At 45.6% G+C, this 16,074-nt stretch overlaps 1 protein-coding gene across 8 annotated transcripts in view; it reads left to right on the forward strand.

Moving 5' to 3' along the window:
- The window catches only part of RAF1 (Raf-1 proto-oncogene, serine/threonine kinase), a 103,988-nt gene that overhangs the window by 61,021 nt on the left and 26,893 nt on the right, over nucleotides 1-16,074 (forward strand). For all 8 annotated transcript variants that reach the window (XM_054166518.1, XM_054166524.1, XM_054166510.1 and 5 more), the window contains 4 exons: nucleotides 9,270-9,485; nucleotides 12,260-12,372; nucleotides 14,062-14,164; nucleotides 15,408-15,565. In XM_054166518.1, coding sequence (XP_054022493.1) covers nucleotides 9,279-9,485; nucleotides 12,260-12,372; nucleotides 14,062-14,164; nucleotides 15,408-15,565 — 581 coding nt within the window. In that variant the 5' untranslated portion in view covers nucleotides 9,270-9,278. The remainder of the gene's footprint in view (nucleotides 1-9,269; nucleotides 9,486-12,259; nucleotides 12,373-14,061; nucleotides 14,165-15,407; nucleotides 15,566-16,074) is intronic.

The raw sequence follows: 16,074 nt of genomic DNA on the forward strand, positions 1-16,074 counted from the left end.
TAAAGCTGAGCATTGCACCTCACACAGTTCTGTGCTGTGATACTTTAAACAGCATCTCAAAGAGAAAGTCTATGAAGGCTGTTGGCTCAACCAAAATCACTGGTCACATGACAAAGAAAAGGGGTTGTGATGGTTTCTACAGCACTTAGTAAATGTCTGTCTAGCTAGATTTTCATTACTAGAATGTGCAAGGACAGGGTGGGACTGGGTAGCAGGATATGAGCCTGAAAGCTGCATGGGTGTGCCCTGGATATTTTTAAGGCTAGGCTGGATGTGGCTGTGGGCAACCTGATCTAGTGGAAAGTGTCCCTGCCCATGGCAGAGAGGTTGGAACTAAGTGATTCTTGAGGTCCCTTCCAACCCTGATAGTTCTTTGATTTTTGTGGTTAACATTGGAATGGGCCCATATTTGTCTTGTATTGCTATGAAAAGCTACTTCTAAGAATTGCTGCTGTGTATCACAACAGATACTTATTAGGTGTGGGGTTGGTTTTTTTGTTCTCCTCGGACAACTTGGTCACCCATGCAATGTCAAAGCAATTGGAATTATTGTATTGAGAAGGGAACTGAGCAAAGACCATAGTAAGTGTCCAACCTCTTAAAGGTCCAACCATTTAAATGGTGAACCTGATGGTCTTTGGGGGTCCCTTCCAACCTGGCCTTATGTGATTCTGTGATTTCTTTCATGTCAGAGATGAAAACTTTCCTTATAAGCAACTTTTAAAGCTAATATAACAGAAGTGTTCATGTTGGAATGGATTCTAGATTCTGTTGTGGGATGATTTGTCTTTGTGTATGAATTTCATTGAACAGAAGTGTGACCATTGATTGTTGTGTGGCTAGAAATGGCAGTGTGTGTTTCTGTGTGTCGGGAGGGAGAACTATTTACATTTTCTTTGAAAGCATTTGGTATTTGTTTCAGAAATAGGGAAAAGGGCAAGGCACCTAAACTCTGTACTGAGAGGAGTTCAGCTTTGTATGCTGTGAACTTCAGGCCTCTTCATGACTGGTTTAAGGGGGACAGGCTGAAATTGCTAGCTGCTCAGACTAAACACTATTGGCTTAGCCATGGACAAAGCTGAAGTACCCTGAAGGGTGTTTTGGATAAGAATGAATGATCTGAGTGGGTATGAGTAATTATCTCCAGGAGTCTGTTGCTGTCAGATGTGCCCGTTGCCCAGGAGCTATTTTGTGCACTTGGTTTTAATACTTGTTCAAATGACTGATTATCAAAATTAGTAATCACTGCCAAAAGTACTAGTAGAATAGAATAAAATAAACCAGGTTGGAAGAGACCTTTGAGATCGAGACTAATCTATCACCCAGCACCATCTAATCAACTAAACCATGGCACCAAGCACCCCATCAAGTCTTCTCCTAAACACTTCCAGTAATGGTGACTCCACCACCTGCCTGGGCAGCACATTCCAATGGGCAATCACTCTCTCTGGGAAGAATTTCTTCCTAACATCCAGCCTAAACCTTCCCTGGCACAGCTTGAGGCTGTCCTCTTGTTCTGGTGCTGGTTGCTTGGGAGAAGAGACCAACCCCCACCTGGCTACAACCTCTCTTCAGGGAGTTGGAGAGAGCAAGGTCTCCCCTGAGCCTTCTCTTCTCCAGGCTAAGCAACCCCAGCTCCCTCAGCCTCTCCTCACAGGGCTGTGCTCCAGACCCCTCCCCAGCTTTGTTGCCCTCCTCTGGACACATTCCAGCAACTCAGCATCTTTCCTAAACAGAGGGGCCCAGAACTGGAATGAAGAGTGCAGTCTTGCCAGAGTGTGCAGTTTGCCTGTGGGAGCTGGGGAAATAGTAGGAGGGCTTTTTCTGCTCAGATTGAAATGAAATGAATCTGTATCAGTTTCTGAGCAGCAGTGGATCTAGATCTACAATGGGACTGATGTGCTTTAGTATCTTAGAACAGTCTCTGAATGCTGCTGTTGCAGCTATAGACAGGCTGTTTGATGGACTCCTGTCTTCATGAAAGGGAAGAGTTGCAGGAAGAAATATGTTAAAGAAAAAAATTCTGAAAGCTGCATGAAAACAGCCAGCTGGCAATGGATTGTTTGAGCATGGCATAAGCAGGAATCCAGTGTCTGGTAATGATGATGTTTCAGAAACATGCTGGTAACTCATGTAAAGGGAGCAAAGCTTGTTTAGACAAACTAAGAATTTGGTACCTGTGTCAGGGCAAACCCAAGCACAAACACAGACTAGGTGGAGAATGGATGGAGAGCAGTGCTGAGGGGAAAGACTTGGGGGTGCTAGGTGAGGAGATGCTCAATGTGAGCTAGCACTGTGCTCTCCCAGCCCAGAGCTAACCAAGTTCTGTGCTGATCCCCAGCAGCACAGGTAGCAGGTGAATGGAGAGGATTCTTCCTCCTCTGCTCTGCTGAGATGCCATCTGCAGTGCTGGGATCAGCTGTGGAGTCTTCAGCACAGGAGAGACATGGACCTGGTAGAGCAGGGCCAGAAGAAGTCACAAAGATGATCACAGAGCTGGAACCCTTCTGCTATGAAGGCAGGTTGAGAGCATTTGGGTTATTCAGCCTGGGGAAAAGAAGGCTCTGGGGAGATCATAGAGCAGCCTTCAAGTATTTGAAGTGGGCTACAGGAGAGCTGGAGGGGGACTTTTTACAAAAGCCTGGAGTGACAGGATGAGGGGTGATGGCTTCAGACTGGAAGAATCTGGATTTAGATTAGGAGGAAAGGCTTCCATGTGATGAGGGTGATGAGGCCCTGGAACAGGTTGATCGGAGAAATAGTGGAGGCTCCAAGCCTGGAGTGTTGAAGCCAGATTGGACAAGGCCTCAAGCAAGCTGTGCTAGCAGAAGGTGTCCCTGCCTGTGGCAGAGGGTTGGAACTAGGTGATCTTGTAAGGTCCATTGCAACCCAAACTGTTCTGTGATTTATGATGGCATCATTGTAAAATCTTTCTTCTTTCTTTAAATGAAATTTCTCTTTAGAACATATCAGATAACTTTCATTGGAGTGAATTTGTGTGGCTCTTGGGAGAGTTAGAGATAATTAATTTCAGCAGAAATGGCTTTCATCAATTACTGGTTGGAGCAAAAGACCCTAAATGACTGAACAGGTCAGTGTTAGGGCACAGGTTACAGGACACAAGCTGAGCTGTGTTGAGGTGGGTGCATGAACCTGTGTCCTGGGCAGTAGTCTGTCATGTGCTGCTGTTGTGCTTGGTTCTGTGTACCAGCTAGAAGTCTCTTGTGCTTTTGCAGTGTTATGTGGTATGATTGAATGTTGCTAGTTCAAAGCTGGTCAAATAATTGCCTTGCTGATTCTCTTGTGCTGTATCTGTATGTGCAGGGTTTGAGTTCAAAGTGGATGGGTTTATATATTTTAATATAATTGTTTAAGCTAGCTTTCTGCAGAGGGCAGGGGAAAGGTGTAATTAATTCATGAGTGGCTTCTCAAGAGGCAGCTATTAAGACTGTCTGTTATTCCATGTTGTTATAGCACCTCTGCTATGAGGACAGGCTGAGGGAGCTGGGGTTGTTCAGCCTGGAAAAGAAGAGGCTCTAGGGAGCCCTAATAGCCCTGAAAGTGAGGCTACAAGAAGGATGGAGAGAGACTGCAAAGGCCTGCAGTGACAGGATGAGGGGCAGTAGCTTCAAACTAGGGAAGAGCAGACTTAGATTGGATGTTAGGAACAAGTTCTTTACCATGAGGGTGGTGGAACACTGGAACAGGTTGCCCAGGGAGGTGGTTGTGGCCCAATCCCTGGAGATACTCAAAGTGATGCTCAAGAGGGCTCTGGGCCACCTGATCTAGTTGAGGATGTTCCTGCTGATTGCAGAGGGGGTTGGACTAGATCACAGAAATCACAGAAACATTCAGGTTGATAAAGACCCTCAGGATCACCAAGTCCAACCAATAACCCTACTCTACAAAGTTCACCCTATACCATATCCCCAAGCACCACATCCAAACGACCTTTAAACATCCAGGGTTGGTGACTTAACCACCTCCCTGGGCAGCACATTCCAATCCCTGAATTAGGACCTTTGGAGGTCCCTTCCAACCCAGACCACTCTATGGTTCTGTGGTAATCACTTGGAATAAGAACAGTGACTATATCTGGGAAGTGGACATGTCCAGTGGCTGCTCATGTGGCATCAGCATCAAAGTGGTCTTGACTAGACCCTTCTTGGCCTGAAAGAAGTGTTTCTGAGGAACTGAAGCCTTCCCATCAACTCACATGAGGGTTGCCTCTGAACAGTTGCAAAAGTAAGCAAAAGAGCAGTTGATTACTGCTGTCTCTGCAGCCAGCTTCACCTTTATCAACTGCATACCCCACTACTATGAATGCCAAGAGCAGTTTTAACAGCTTCTGAACACCAAATTACCTACCTCTTCCCAGGAGTCTTTGAATGGTTTTATACTTCCTTTTCTTCTCTCCTACCCCTCCACCCTCAGGCCACTTGCAGGTTTTTGTCCACTCCAGACCATATCTGAGCTAAGTTCTTACCTGCTTCCTTCAGTGGTGGCTCCTTTTTGAAGTGTGTGAGTAGAACCTGTAGCAGGAGTTACATTTAATTTCCTAAAACCGATCAAACCCAAAACCAGGCAATAAAGTAAACAAGTAAAAGCCACCTCCCAACCAGCAAAAAAACCCAAACCAACCAAACAAAAAACCACACACACACACAAAAACCCAACCCCAAAAAGAACTCTTGATGTCTGTGAGGAAACATGGTTTAGTTAGTGATGAGGTATTGGGTGCTAGAATAGAATAAACCAGGTTGGAAGAGACCTTCGAGATCATCGTGTCCAACCTATCATCCAACACTACCCAATCAACTAACCCATGCAACCAAGCATCCTGTCAAGCCTCGCCCTGAACACCCCCAGCGACGGTGACCCCACCACCTCCTCAGGCAGCCCATTCCAGTGGGCAATCACTCTCTCTGTGTAAAACTTCCTCCTAACCTCCAGCCTAAACCTCCCCTGGCGCAGCCTGAGACTGTGCCCTCTTGTTCTGGTACTGGTTGTCTGGGAGAAGAGACCAACCTCCGCCTCACTACAACCCCCCTTCAGGTAGCTGTAGAGAGCAATAAGGTCACCCCTGAGTCTCCTCCTCTCCAGACTAAGCAACCCCAGCTCCCTCAGTCTCTCCTCATAGGGCTTGTGCTCCAAACCCCTCACCAACCTTGTTGCCCTTTTCTGGACACGCTCCAGCAAGTCAACCTCCTTCCTAAACTGAGGGGCCCAGAACTGGACACAGGACTCAAGGTGTGGCCTAACCAGTGCAGTGTACAGGGGCAGAATGACCTCCCTGCTCCTGCTGGCCACACTGTTCCTGATGCAGGCCAGGATGCCATTGCCCCTCCTGGCTGCCTGGGCACACTGCAGGCTCATGTTCAGCCTACCATCAACCAGCACCCCCAGGTCCCTCTCCACCTGACTGCTCTCCAGCCACTCTGACCCCAGCCTGTAGCTCTGCATGGGGTTGTTGTGGCCAATGTGCAGAACCCGGCACTTGGATGTGTTCAATCTCATGCCGTTGATAGGTTGGACTTGATGATCTCTGAGGTCTTTTCCAACCTTATTGATTCCATGTTTCTATAGAAAACCCAAACTGTCAGGGACAGTCATCAGCTGCAGCCAGAAAGATGGCAGAAATACTCTGCTTAAGCATGATGGCAAGAGAGCAGGGCTCTGCTAGGAGAGAGCATTATGCCAAGCACACACAATCCTGAGAATATCCAGCACTTGTGAGCAGTAATGATCTTCAGAAAGAGCAAGGGTGCAAATGCACAACGGCACAGCTGAGGTCTGTGTTGTACAGAAAGCTGATGGCATTTGCTCTGTTTTTCGGTATGTACAACAACCTTCTGTGATCTCCTCTAGCAGGCTGTCCCACACTAGGCAGTGGGCTGAGGGAACACCAGTAGAGCAGGGAAGTACCTTTTTTGGTGTGAAACTTGGCTCTTACTGAGGTGCAAGTTTGAATTTTTTTTTTTTATGGTCATTTCCTGTTTTCTCTTGAGTTTTTCAGGAAATGTTGGCAGCATGTCAGAATATTGACTAAAAAGGCTGTGTTGTCAGCTTAGGTCAGCAGTGACACTGAGGAGGCTGTGATGGTTGCCCTGCTTATTCCTTACCTCAACTTACTCAGCAGAGAAATCCAGTTGAGCTCTTGTTTTGTCTCATGGCCTTACCTAGAAGGAGGAAATAAAGTGGAGTTTCCCATAGTGGGCAGGTTAAAGAGGAACAAAGAGAATAAGCTGTCTGGATTTCATCTTTACCCCTCTTATCTAACAGCTCTTCTCCACTCTGTTTTTGTAATGACCATCTAAGTAATTGCTCTTTTTAAGCTGTCCGTGTGCATTACATACATGTTGCACCTGTACCTCACTTCTTCACTTTTCTTATTCCTGATGCAGGTGACTGATGAGCTGCTTGTCGTGGCTTCTGCATGCTGAACTCAGTTATATTCCTCAATTTTTCTGTCCCCTTGTGTGCTGTGATAGATCTTCATATAAACCAAAGCTTTTTCTTTAAGTGTGTTGTTACCAGTTTCCTTTCTAGCTACAAGTGAGGTTTGAGTTTAGGTCTGTAGCAACATTAAGTACTTCCAGATCTGGTTAAGACTTTTTGGGGTTGGGCTGGGAGTGAAAACATTCAGAAATGCAGAGTTTATCCTTCTGGGCATCACAGAATAGACACTTAGCACTAGTGGGGATCTCTTTTCCCATGAATTTCATTGCTTTAGGTCTTGAACTGTAACAAGCACTTGTCTTTCTCTCTGACATAAACATGTCTGGGATAAGAGGAGCTTCTTTTCTTCTTTTTTGTTTTTTTTTTTGTTGGCTGCTATGAGTGCTCCACAAAAGGGCACAAGGAAATGGACTGCAGAGTAGAGGACAAACATGAAATGAGAACTTGGATAGATAGGTGTGCAGCTAGGGAGGGAGTACTTGGTATCATGTGCTGAATCAAGTTGTTAATGATTTCAGGGAACTGTAGATCTGTCAGTGTAAAAGGACAATTAGAATTGCTTGGAAAGCCTTGGATTTGGCTGATTTCCTGCCTCATTTCTTTTTGACTGCAGCTTTGACACAACTTTCCTTACTCCTCCTTGAGGTGCTCAGGAATGTTGGTGGCATGAATGGCCACCAAAGGTTAATTTGGGGACGGCCTGCTAACACGACAAGAGATGTGCACTTACTCTGTGGCTTCTAAACATCATTTTCTCAGATCTTTACAAGAGGATGCAGTTTTGTGGGGGAAATTAACAAGCCTGCTTATTTTCACTGTTTCATTTTGTTTTGTTATTCTTGTGTCTCTGGGCAGGGGATCCACAGTTTGTAGCTGGGTTTGGCTTAGCACAGGTAGAGAGGAAGGCAGGAGAGCACTGTGCTGGACATGACAGAGAGTTGATGTTCTTCCTTCTCCCCTTGTTAGGGTACAAAACAGCCCTCCAGAGAGGCAGAGGCATCTCTGTCCCTGTCACTTCCTAGTGATGTCTTGAGGTCTTCAAGAAGTGGTGCTGGGCTTGATCTTAAAGGTCTTTTCCAACTGAAATGATGCTATGATTCTGTAATGAATCTTTCTGCTTGGGAGTTTATCAAGGAGCACATTTCAGTGTTTAAAACTGTTTCAGACTTTGCTTACTTGTGAATCAGATGCATTTGGAGTGTAATTTGGAGTTCAAGCTAGACTGACATTGTGATAGCTAGGGATAAACACTCCACCATGATACCTTTATCTTTTGTCCATGAATATGCAAAAGTAGTAGTGTGTGCTGCTGTGGAAGTATGCAGGGGGTTGTTCATGTCCCTGCACTGGGAGAGGTTTATGCTGAACTGTAACTAAGCATAACTTGGGACAGGAGGTGTCCCTGCCTGTGGTAGCATGGTTGGAACTAGACAGAATAGAATAGAATCCACCGGGTTGGAAAAGACCTTTGAGATGATCCAACCCAAACTATTCCATGATTTTGTGATTGTGTGTGTGTGTGTGTGTGTCTGGTTAGAATATCTATATATATATATTTTCTTGTTTCATATTATGTAAAATGTGTAACTATTACAATGTGATGTATTTTGCTGTGTGCTAACAGTATTAAATTTGCTCCCAGTGTTAGAAAAACCAACAAGCCAACAACCAACTGCCCCGCCTCAAAAACACTCCAAACCACTGCTCCAAAATCAGTGACAGAAATAGAATCTCTTCGATGAGTTCTTTTTATTGTCATTCCTGTTGGGCTGCTTTTTCTTACCAGTACAGTCTGTGCTAATGCTGACATGTTATATCTGGCTTGCAGGACTATTCAGGCCTGCAGCTGGCATGTAGCCACCCTTCTCGAGGTCTCTCAGGCATTGATTATCTAAATTAACATGATGGTAACTGCCCCAGTGACACCAGAGATGCAGAGAGAGGAATTACACATGTATTACTGATTATCTGTTTATATGCAGAAGTTAAATGCTTTCCAGACTCAGGCTGATTTTGCAGATGTGGCTGAGCTGTGCCATGGATGTGCAGGATGATTGTGTCACAAGGGAGAAGGCAGCACAGTTTTCAGATGCTGTCAGGAAAGGCTGTGAGGTCTGCTGTCTCAGGAGGAGAGAGTACCACTTTATAGAGAAGGATATTGCAGCAGTGTGCTCAGGTGGTCAAGAAGGCCAATGGCATCCTGGCCTCTGCCAAGACAAGTGTGGCCAGAGGGGTAGGGAAGTGATCATGCCCCTGTACTCGTTATTGGTGAGGCCACAGCTTTGGTACTGGGTTCAGTTTTGGGTGCCACAGTATAAGAAAGACTTTGGGGTCCTGGAGGGTGTCAAGAGAAGAGCAAGGAGGCTGGTAAGAGGTTTAGAGGGCATGTAATATGAGGAGTGGCTGAGGGAACTGAGGTGGTTTAGTCTGGAGAAGAGAAGGCTGAGGGGAGACCTTAGTGCTCTCTACAGCTCACTGGAAGGAAGTTGGAGTGAGGAGGGGTTGGTCTCCTCTTTGAAGCCACTAGCAATAGGATGAGAGGAAATGGACTTAGGTTGTGCTGGGGAGGTTTAGGTTGGCTATTCAGAAAAATTCTTTCCTGCAAGAGTGGTCAGACATTGGAACAGGCTGCCCACAGGAGGTGGTGGTGTCACCATCCCTGGAGGTGTTCAAGAAGCATGTGGATGTGGTGCTTCAGGATCTAGTTTAGTGGGCATGGTTGTGGTTGGACTTGATGCCGTTGAAGGTCTTTTCCAACCTTAATGATTCTATGGTTGCAGTTTTTCTGACTCTCATTTTTTGTTTTATAGACTGCATCAATGGAGCACATTCAAGGAGCTTGGAAGACCCTCAGTAATGGGTTTGGACTGAAGGATTCTGTCTTTGATGGCCCAAACTGTATTTCACCTACTATTGTCCAGCAGTTTGGTTATCAGCGCCGGGCTTCTGATGATGGCAAAATCTCAGATACTTCCAAAACCAGCAATACCATTCGTGTCTTCTTGCCCAACAAGCAGCGCACCGTGGTGAGTTGTCCTTGCCTCGCTGTGAGGAGCATCCTCCTGCTCCCACTGCTGCCACCATGACCTCTGTCTGGGCAGAGAAAGGCCAAGCTTCACAAGAGGTCTTGTTGCGATTCAGTGTGGTGTCATCAGGTTGCCCATTCTAGAGGCCACCCTTTGGAAGCACCACGTGCATTTTGAGAACCTGGATTTTTCTACCCCAGTGCTGTATTTATCCACTATTCATGAGCTGTGTGCTTTGCTTGCATATTCAACATGCAAAGTGCGATGCTTTAACCCACCCACATTAGCAAAAAGGCAGCTGAACTCAGTCGGGGAAGCAAATGAAAGCTGTATTTACAAGCAGTAAGGGAATGCAATGAAATATGTACAAATACACAGTATTTACAATATTACACAGGTATTTGCAAAGAGAAAGCAACACAGAAACCTTCCTTGGGCAGGAGGATGCTGCCTCGCTCCCCCCCCCAACCTCTCTCTCCCTTTTTTGCCTCTGATTAATTAGAAGAGAAAAGGAGACATGTTAGGGAATAGAATAGAATAAACCAGGTTGGAAGAGACCTTCAAGATCATCACATCCAACCTATCATCCAACACGACCTAATCAACTAAACCATGCAACCAAGCACCCTATCAAGTCTCCTCCTAAACGCCTCCAACGATGGTGACTCCACCACCTCCCTGAGCAGCCCATTCCAATGGGCAATCACTCTGTGTAGAACCTCCAGCCTAAACCTCCCCTGGTGCAGCTTGAGACTGTGTCCTCTTGTTCTGGTGCTGGTTGCCTGGAAGAAGAGCCTGGGCTTAAACACCTCCAGGGATGGCACCCCAACCACCTCCCTGGACAACCCATTCCAGGGCTTTACCACTCTCACGGTGAAGAACAACTTCCTCACTTCCAGCCTGAATCTCCCCACCTCCAGCTTCATTCCATTCCCCCTAGTCCTATCACTACCTGAGATCCTGAGAAGTCCCTCCCCAGCCTTCTTGTAGCCTCCTTCAGATACTGGAAGGCCACAAGGAGGTCTCCTCAAAGCCTTCTCTTCTCCAGACTGAACAGCCCCAACTCCTTCAGTCTATCCTCACAGGAGAGGTGCTCCAGCCCTCTGCTCATCCTCGTGGCCCTTCTCTGGACACCTTCCAGCACGTCTCTTGTTTTTCTTTTTACATCCAGCTGTGGATTTGCTCAAAAATTTGCAGCTATCTTTTTTTAAAGGCTGTGGTAGTGTGAAGGTTTAATCCTCCCACCACACAAAGCACAGCTAAACTCAGTTGGAGAAGCGAATGGAAAGCTGTATTTTACAAGCAATAATGAAATACAATGAATATATACAAAATTCTCAGATTCTCAGTTGACTCAGGGCTCTCAGGGTTCTCAGGGTTTGTGCCCTGTAGACTCCTCATGGATTCTTCTTTTGGGTGCGATGTTGTATCTGTACAACACTCTGAAGTTAGACTCTCTCAGCTAAAGTTAGATTTCTTTGTGGAATACACTGAATTTCACCGTTCTCTTGCATTACCCAGTAAGTGTGACCAGGACCTTCAGCAGGAACCACCCCGGGACAGGTTTGGCCTCTCCTGAAGGAGAAAATAGCCAAACAGTTTTGCCTAACAGATTCTTTTCTCTAACATCAGGAACTTTATCACTTTCTGCCTTTCGTAGCAGATCTGAGTGTGCCGGTCCAGCTCGATTCACTGAACCTCTACTATTTACCAGCCAGGTTGCTTGTGCTAAATGTTTCTCCCAGTTTTTCAAAGATCCACCTCCCATGGCTTTGAGAGTGGTCTTCAGCAAACTGTTGTAGCAGTAGCTGGCTGACCTAAACAATGATGCCTGTATGAAGTAAATAGTGTAGTCATTTCTGTCCCCATTTTCTTCCCTTGGTTGTCCATAGTTTGAAGTATGGTAGTTAAAGCTGGAGTAAACTTCTGAAGGGAGTACTTCTGTTGGATTTCTTGGAGCTGAGTGTACTTACTAATAATGCACTAATGACACACAAAGGTCCTTGAAATCTAAACTAAGCTTTTTTCTATACTCAAGGCAATTCCATTTGCTGGCATTTCTGTTACTTCTCTAGTGAACACAAGGAAGAGGTGGAACTCCTGGAGTGAGTCCAGAGGAGGGCCATGAGGATGGCTGGAGCACCTCTTCTATGGAGATGGGATGACAGTTGGGGATGTTTAGCCTGGAGAAGATAAGGCTCTGGGGAAACCTTAGAGCAGCCTTCCAGTACTTGAAGGGAGAGCTGGAAAGTGACTTTTTGCAAAGGCATGGAGTGACAGGATGGGGAATGGCTTCAAACTGAAAGAAGTTAGAGGAGACATCAGGAAGAAATTCTTTCTCATGGTGAGGCACTTGAACAGGTTGCTCAGAGACGTTATAGAGGCTCCAGGCCTGGAAGCGTTGAAAGCCAGGTTGAATGGGGCCCCTAAGCAAGCTGGTCTAGCATGAAATGTCCCTGCCCATGGTAGGAGGGTTAGAGCCAGGTGATCTTTAAGGTCTCTTCCAAGCTAAAATGTTCTATGATTCCGTAGGCTACCTATTTTTGAGTGCTGTATAGTGTTGTCAATCAGAAGGGCCAGCAGTCTGCAAGTGCTTTTTGTTTATCTATTTATTAACTTCAGAAGTGAACCATGGTGCAGTTTTACTGGAACTTCTGAAGAAATGGAGAAAAACCCCTCTGCTTTCCCTCCCCCTCCACAATAACAATAAAAAAAGAAGAAAAGAGCTTACCCAAGTTGTGCAGCCACTGACTGTGTGTCCCCTTTGGTCACAGGTGAACGTGCGTAATGGGATGACCTTGCACGACTGTCTCATGAAGGCACTGAAAGTGAGGGGTCTGCAGCCAGAATGCTGTGCAGTCTTTCGGCTCCTTGCTGAACCAAAAGGGTAAGAGTCTGGGCTTATGATCTGTGAAACTTCAAACTGGAAGGTGTGAAAAAGCTTGGCTTTAGAACAGCTGCAGTAACACTTTCCTCCTCTCTTGCTAGTTTCTTTGAAAAGCACAGTTTGGCTGGGAGCACTTCCTTGTTGCTCTCTTCCCCTTCTCTAGGGTAACTCCTTCGGCTTCCTGAGCATTAAAGATTTTGTTTAAAGGCAACACTGCTGTGCTTGTGGCAGTGCTTTTGTCATACTCTAGTTAAAGTGATATGCCATCAGGTATGAGCTGCATCTGTCCTCTACATTTGGAGTTGGTAAACTGCAGAGCTAGTAATTCATAGCCAGCTTAAATCAATTGTGTTCAAGTACTGGGTTCAGTTTTGAGGCCATCACTACAAGAAAGAGGCAGCAGTGCTGGAATGGGTCTGGAGAAGAGCAGTGAAGCTGGTGAAGAGTCTGGAGAACAGGGCTAGTGAGGAGCAGCTGAGGGAACTAGGGCTGTTTAGTCTGGAGAAGAGGAGGCTGAGGAGAGGCCTCATTGCTCTCTACAACTCTCTGAAAGGAGGTTCAGTGAGGGGGGAGTTGCTCTCTTCTTCCATATAACAGGTGATAGGATGAGAGGAAATGGCCTCAAGTTGTGCCGGGGAGGTTTAGGTTGCACATGAGAAGAAAATTCTTCCCTGAAAGGGTTCTAAAACAATTGGAACAGGCTACCCAGGGAGGTGGTTGAATCCCCATCCTTGGAAGTGTTTCACAGAGGCAGAGCTGTGGTCCTGAGAGACATGGTTTAGCCCCCTCTTTGGTAGAGCTAGAGAACGGTTGGACTGGATGATCTTAAAGGTCTTTTCCAACCAAAGCGATTCTGTGTGCTCAGTTTTAAGGCTCTGCATTCCTCTAGGATTTATCAGTGTTTGGATTTGAATCTCCCTTAAGATACTCCTTATTTTTGATTGGACTGGGGATGCTGCTATTAAATACCAAATTATTCTTTTACAGGCTGAGGGAGTGAAGATATCTCATGGAGTTAATACATTTAACCTCACAGCTCATAAGGCTTGGGCTGAATAGAGTAGAATTAACCAGGTTGGAAAAGACCGCAGAGATCATAGAGTCCAACCTGTCACCCAACACCATCTAATCAACTAAACCATGGCACCAAGTGCCTCATCCAGGCTCTTCCTAAACACGTCTAGTGATGGTGACTCCACCACCTCCCTGGGCAGCACATTCCAATGACCAGTCTCTCTTTCTGTGAAGAAATGCTCATGTGAGCCTCATTGTGAGGCAGCCGTTTGTGGGTTTATCTCTCTGTGTAACTGAGTCCATTCTGGGGTAACTGTAACTGTAGTGCTGGAGCACATAATGCAGATTTCATGCCACCAAGTCTGCCATTCATAATCCCTAATGTTTTGTTTCTGAGGGTATTTATGTGACCCCATTCCAGCTTCTGGGTGTTTGATTTCAAATAATCTGTGTATCTAAATGACTTTACACCTGACAAATATAAACAGCGATGAGCCTTGATGTTTTTAGAGGTGCTTCTAGTTCTGTTTTAGTGGAAGACACTGAAATATGGCTCACTGTAAGAGGTTAGGCACTCTTTTATTCTACATGTTTTCAGTTTACTCAAGAAAACTCACCAGACATTGATCACTTACCTGCTAAGCTGCTTTCTTGTCCCCATTTTCTTTCTTCCAGAAAAAAAGTGCGTTTGGATTGGAATACAGATGCTGCCTCCTTGATTGGAGAGGAACTGCAAGTGGACTTTCTTGATCATGTTCCACTCACTACACACAACTTTGTAAGCTCCTCCTTGTCTGTATTGGGATGTAGATTCATAGAGTAGTTTGGGTTGGAAGGGAGCTTAAAGATGATCTAATGATGCCTAGGCCAGGCTGGGGGTGGTGAGACACTGGAACAGGTTGCCCAGGGAGGTAGTGGAAGCCTCATCCCTGGAGGTTTTTAAGGCCAGGCTGGATGTGGCTCTGGGCAACCTGATCTAGAGGAGGGGGTCCCTCCCTGCCCATGGGGTTGGAACTAGATGATCCTTGGGGTCCCTTCCAACCCTGGCAGTTCTGTGATTCAGTCAACGCCCCCCCAACCTGGAAATATGTTGTGTCACGTGTCAAAACTAAAGGATCATCATTGAACTCCATTACCTTAGGTTTGATTTCCAAAAACTGGAAGTAGCTTTGCTTCTGCTGTCTTCACAGTTTTGGAAAACTACAAATAACATTTTCTGCAGTTGGTCACCAGAAACTGAGTATTTTCCTTCAGATCTGGAAGAAGCCCTGACTTGGAGCCTTCCTACACAGTATGCTCCAGAGGTAAAAGCCCTTAGGGTCAAATCAGTCTCTTTTGTATTTCAGAAGCTTTAAAAAAAAGATAGAAGTGACCCCAAAGGGCTTTCTCCTCTGGAGCATACTGTAGAGGTAGGCTCCAAGTTGGAGCTTCTTCCACATCTGGAGCAAAATGTTAAGAAGTAGAATTTCTTAAACAGTGTTATTTACTAAGGAATTTCTTTGCTATGCAAAGTGGGGTTAGTGGTTACTCAGAGCATTTTGACTAATAAAATAATGAGGTGGTTCTTACCGTCTGATCCTCCATCAGCTCCTTGATCATACAAAAAACCTCAATTCTTGGCCCAGTCAACTCTGTCACCTTCCTAAGCACAAAACAGTGCTTTTGAATTTGACAGAACCCTGCCTTTTTCATTTCTTTTCCTTTTTTCTCTCTGTCTTCCCTCATAATCAGGTAATCAAAACTCAGCTTTCCAGGCTTCCAACCAAACTGGATGTAAGTGCAAGAGCACTCACATGGTTTTTAAGTTCACAGCACTTTGGGGGGCACTGCTAGCTTTTTAATGTGGCATTTATTTAAGTCAGGTTCTGAAGCTTTTCATGTCATAGAGTGGTTTGGCTTGGAAGCAACCTTAAAGACTGTCTAGTTCCAAGCCCCTGCCATGGGCAGGGACACCTGCCACTTCATCTCAGCTAATGAAGAGAAGGCAGTAGCTTGGATTAATTGTTGCATGTGTTTCCTAGGCCCGGAAGACATTTCTAAAGCTTGCTTTCTGTGACATCTGCCAGAAGTTCTTGCTGAATGGCTTTCGGTGTCAGACGTGTGGTTACAAGTTCCACGAACACTGCAGCACCAAAGTCCCAACCATGTGTGTCGACTGGAGCAACATCAGGCAACTCTTGTAAGGACTGTTCCTGACTCATAGCAGCTCTAGTGCTCTGTGACAGATGAGCTTTGGGGTTTTGAATCCCTTATCATAGAGATGAGTTTGGATTGGTGGGGAGCGTAGTCACTGTGATCAATATACAGAGCCTGTGTGCTGATTTCATAAAACAGCCAGCAATGATTGTCTGTTCCCAGGTAAAGAAGGCCATTTACATCAAGTGCAATTCATTCTTGCTCTAAATGTTAATATTCTGGGGCAAGCAGAGATCTTGGATGACCAGACAGTTGCTATAACAGCCTCTGTTTCAGCAGGGTAATAGTACCTCCTCTTGCAGGACACTTGTTAGAAGGAAAAAAAAAAGGTCATGATTCAGTTGGGTTTTTTTTAGCTGTTGAAAGTGTGAGTGTTCAGAACTGCCACAGCTTTTGACACCCTGTTGAAAATGAATGGAATGGTGAGAAAATTGACGAAGGATAATCATGGAATCATAGAATGGTTTGGTTTGGAAGGCACCTTTAAAGGTC

This window comes from Dryobates pubescens, chromosome 1, assembly GCF_014839835.1.
Source record: "Dryobates pubescens isolate bDryPub1 chromosome 1, bDryPub1.pri, whole genome shotgun sequence".
NCBI lineage: Eukaryota > Metazoa > Chordata > Aves > Piciformes > Picidae > Dryobates > Dryobates pubescens.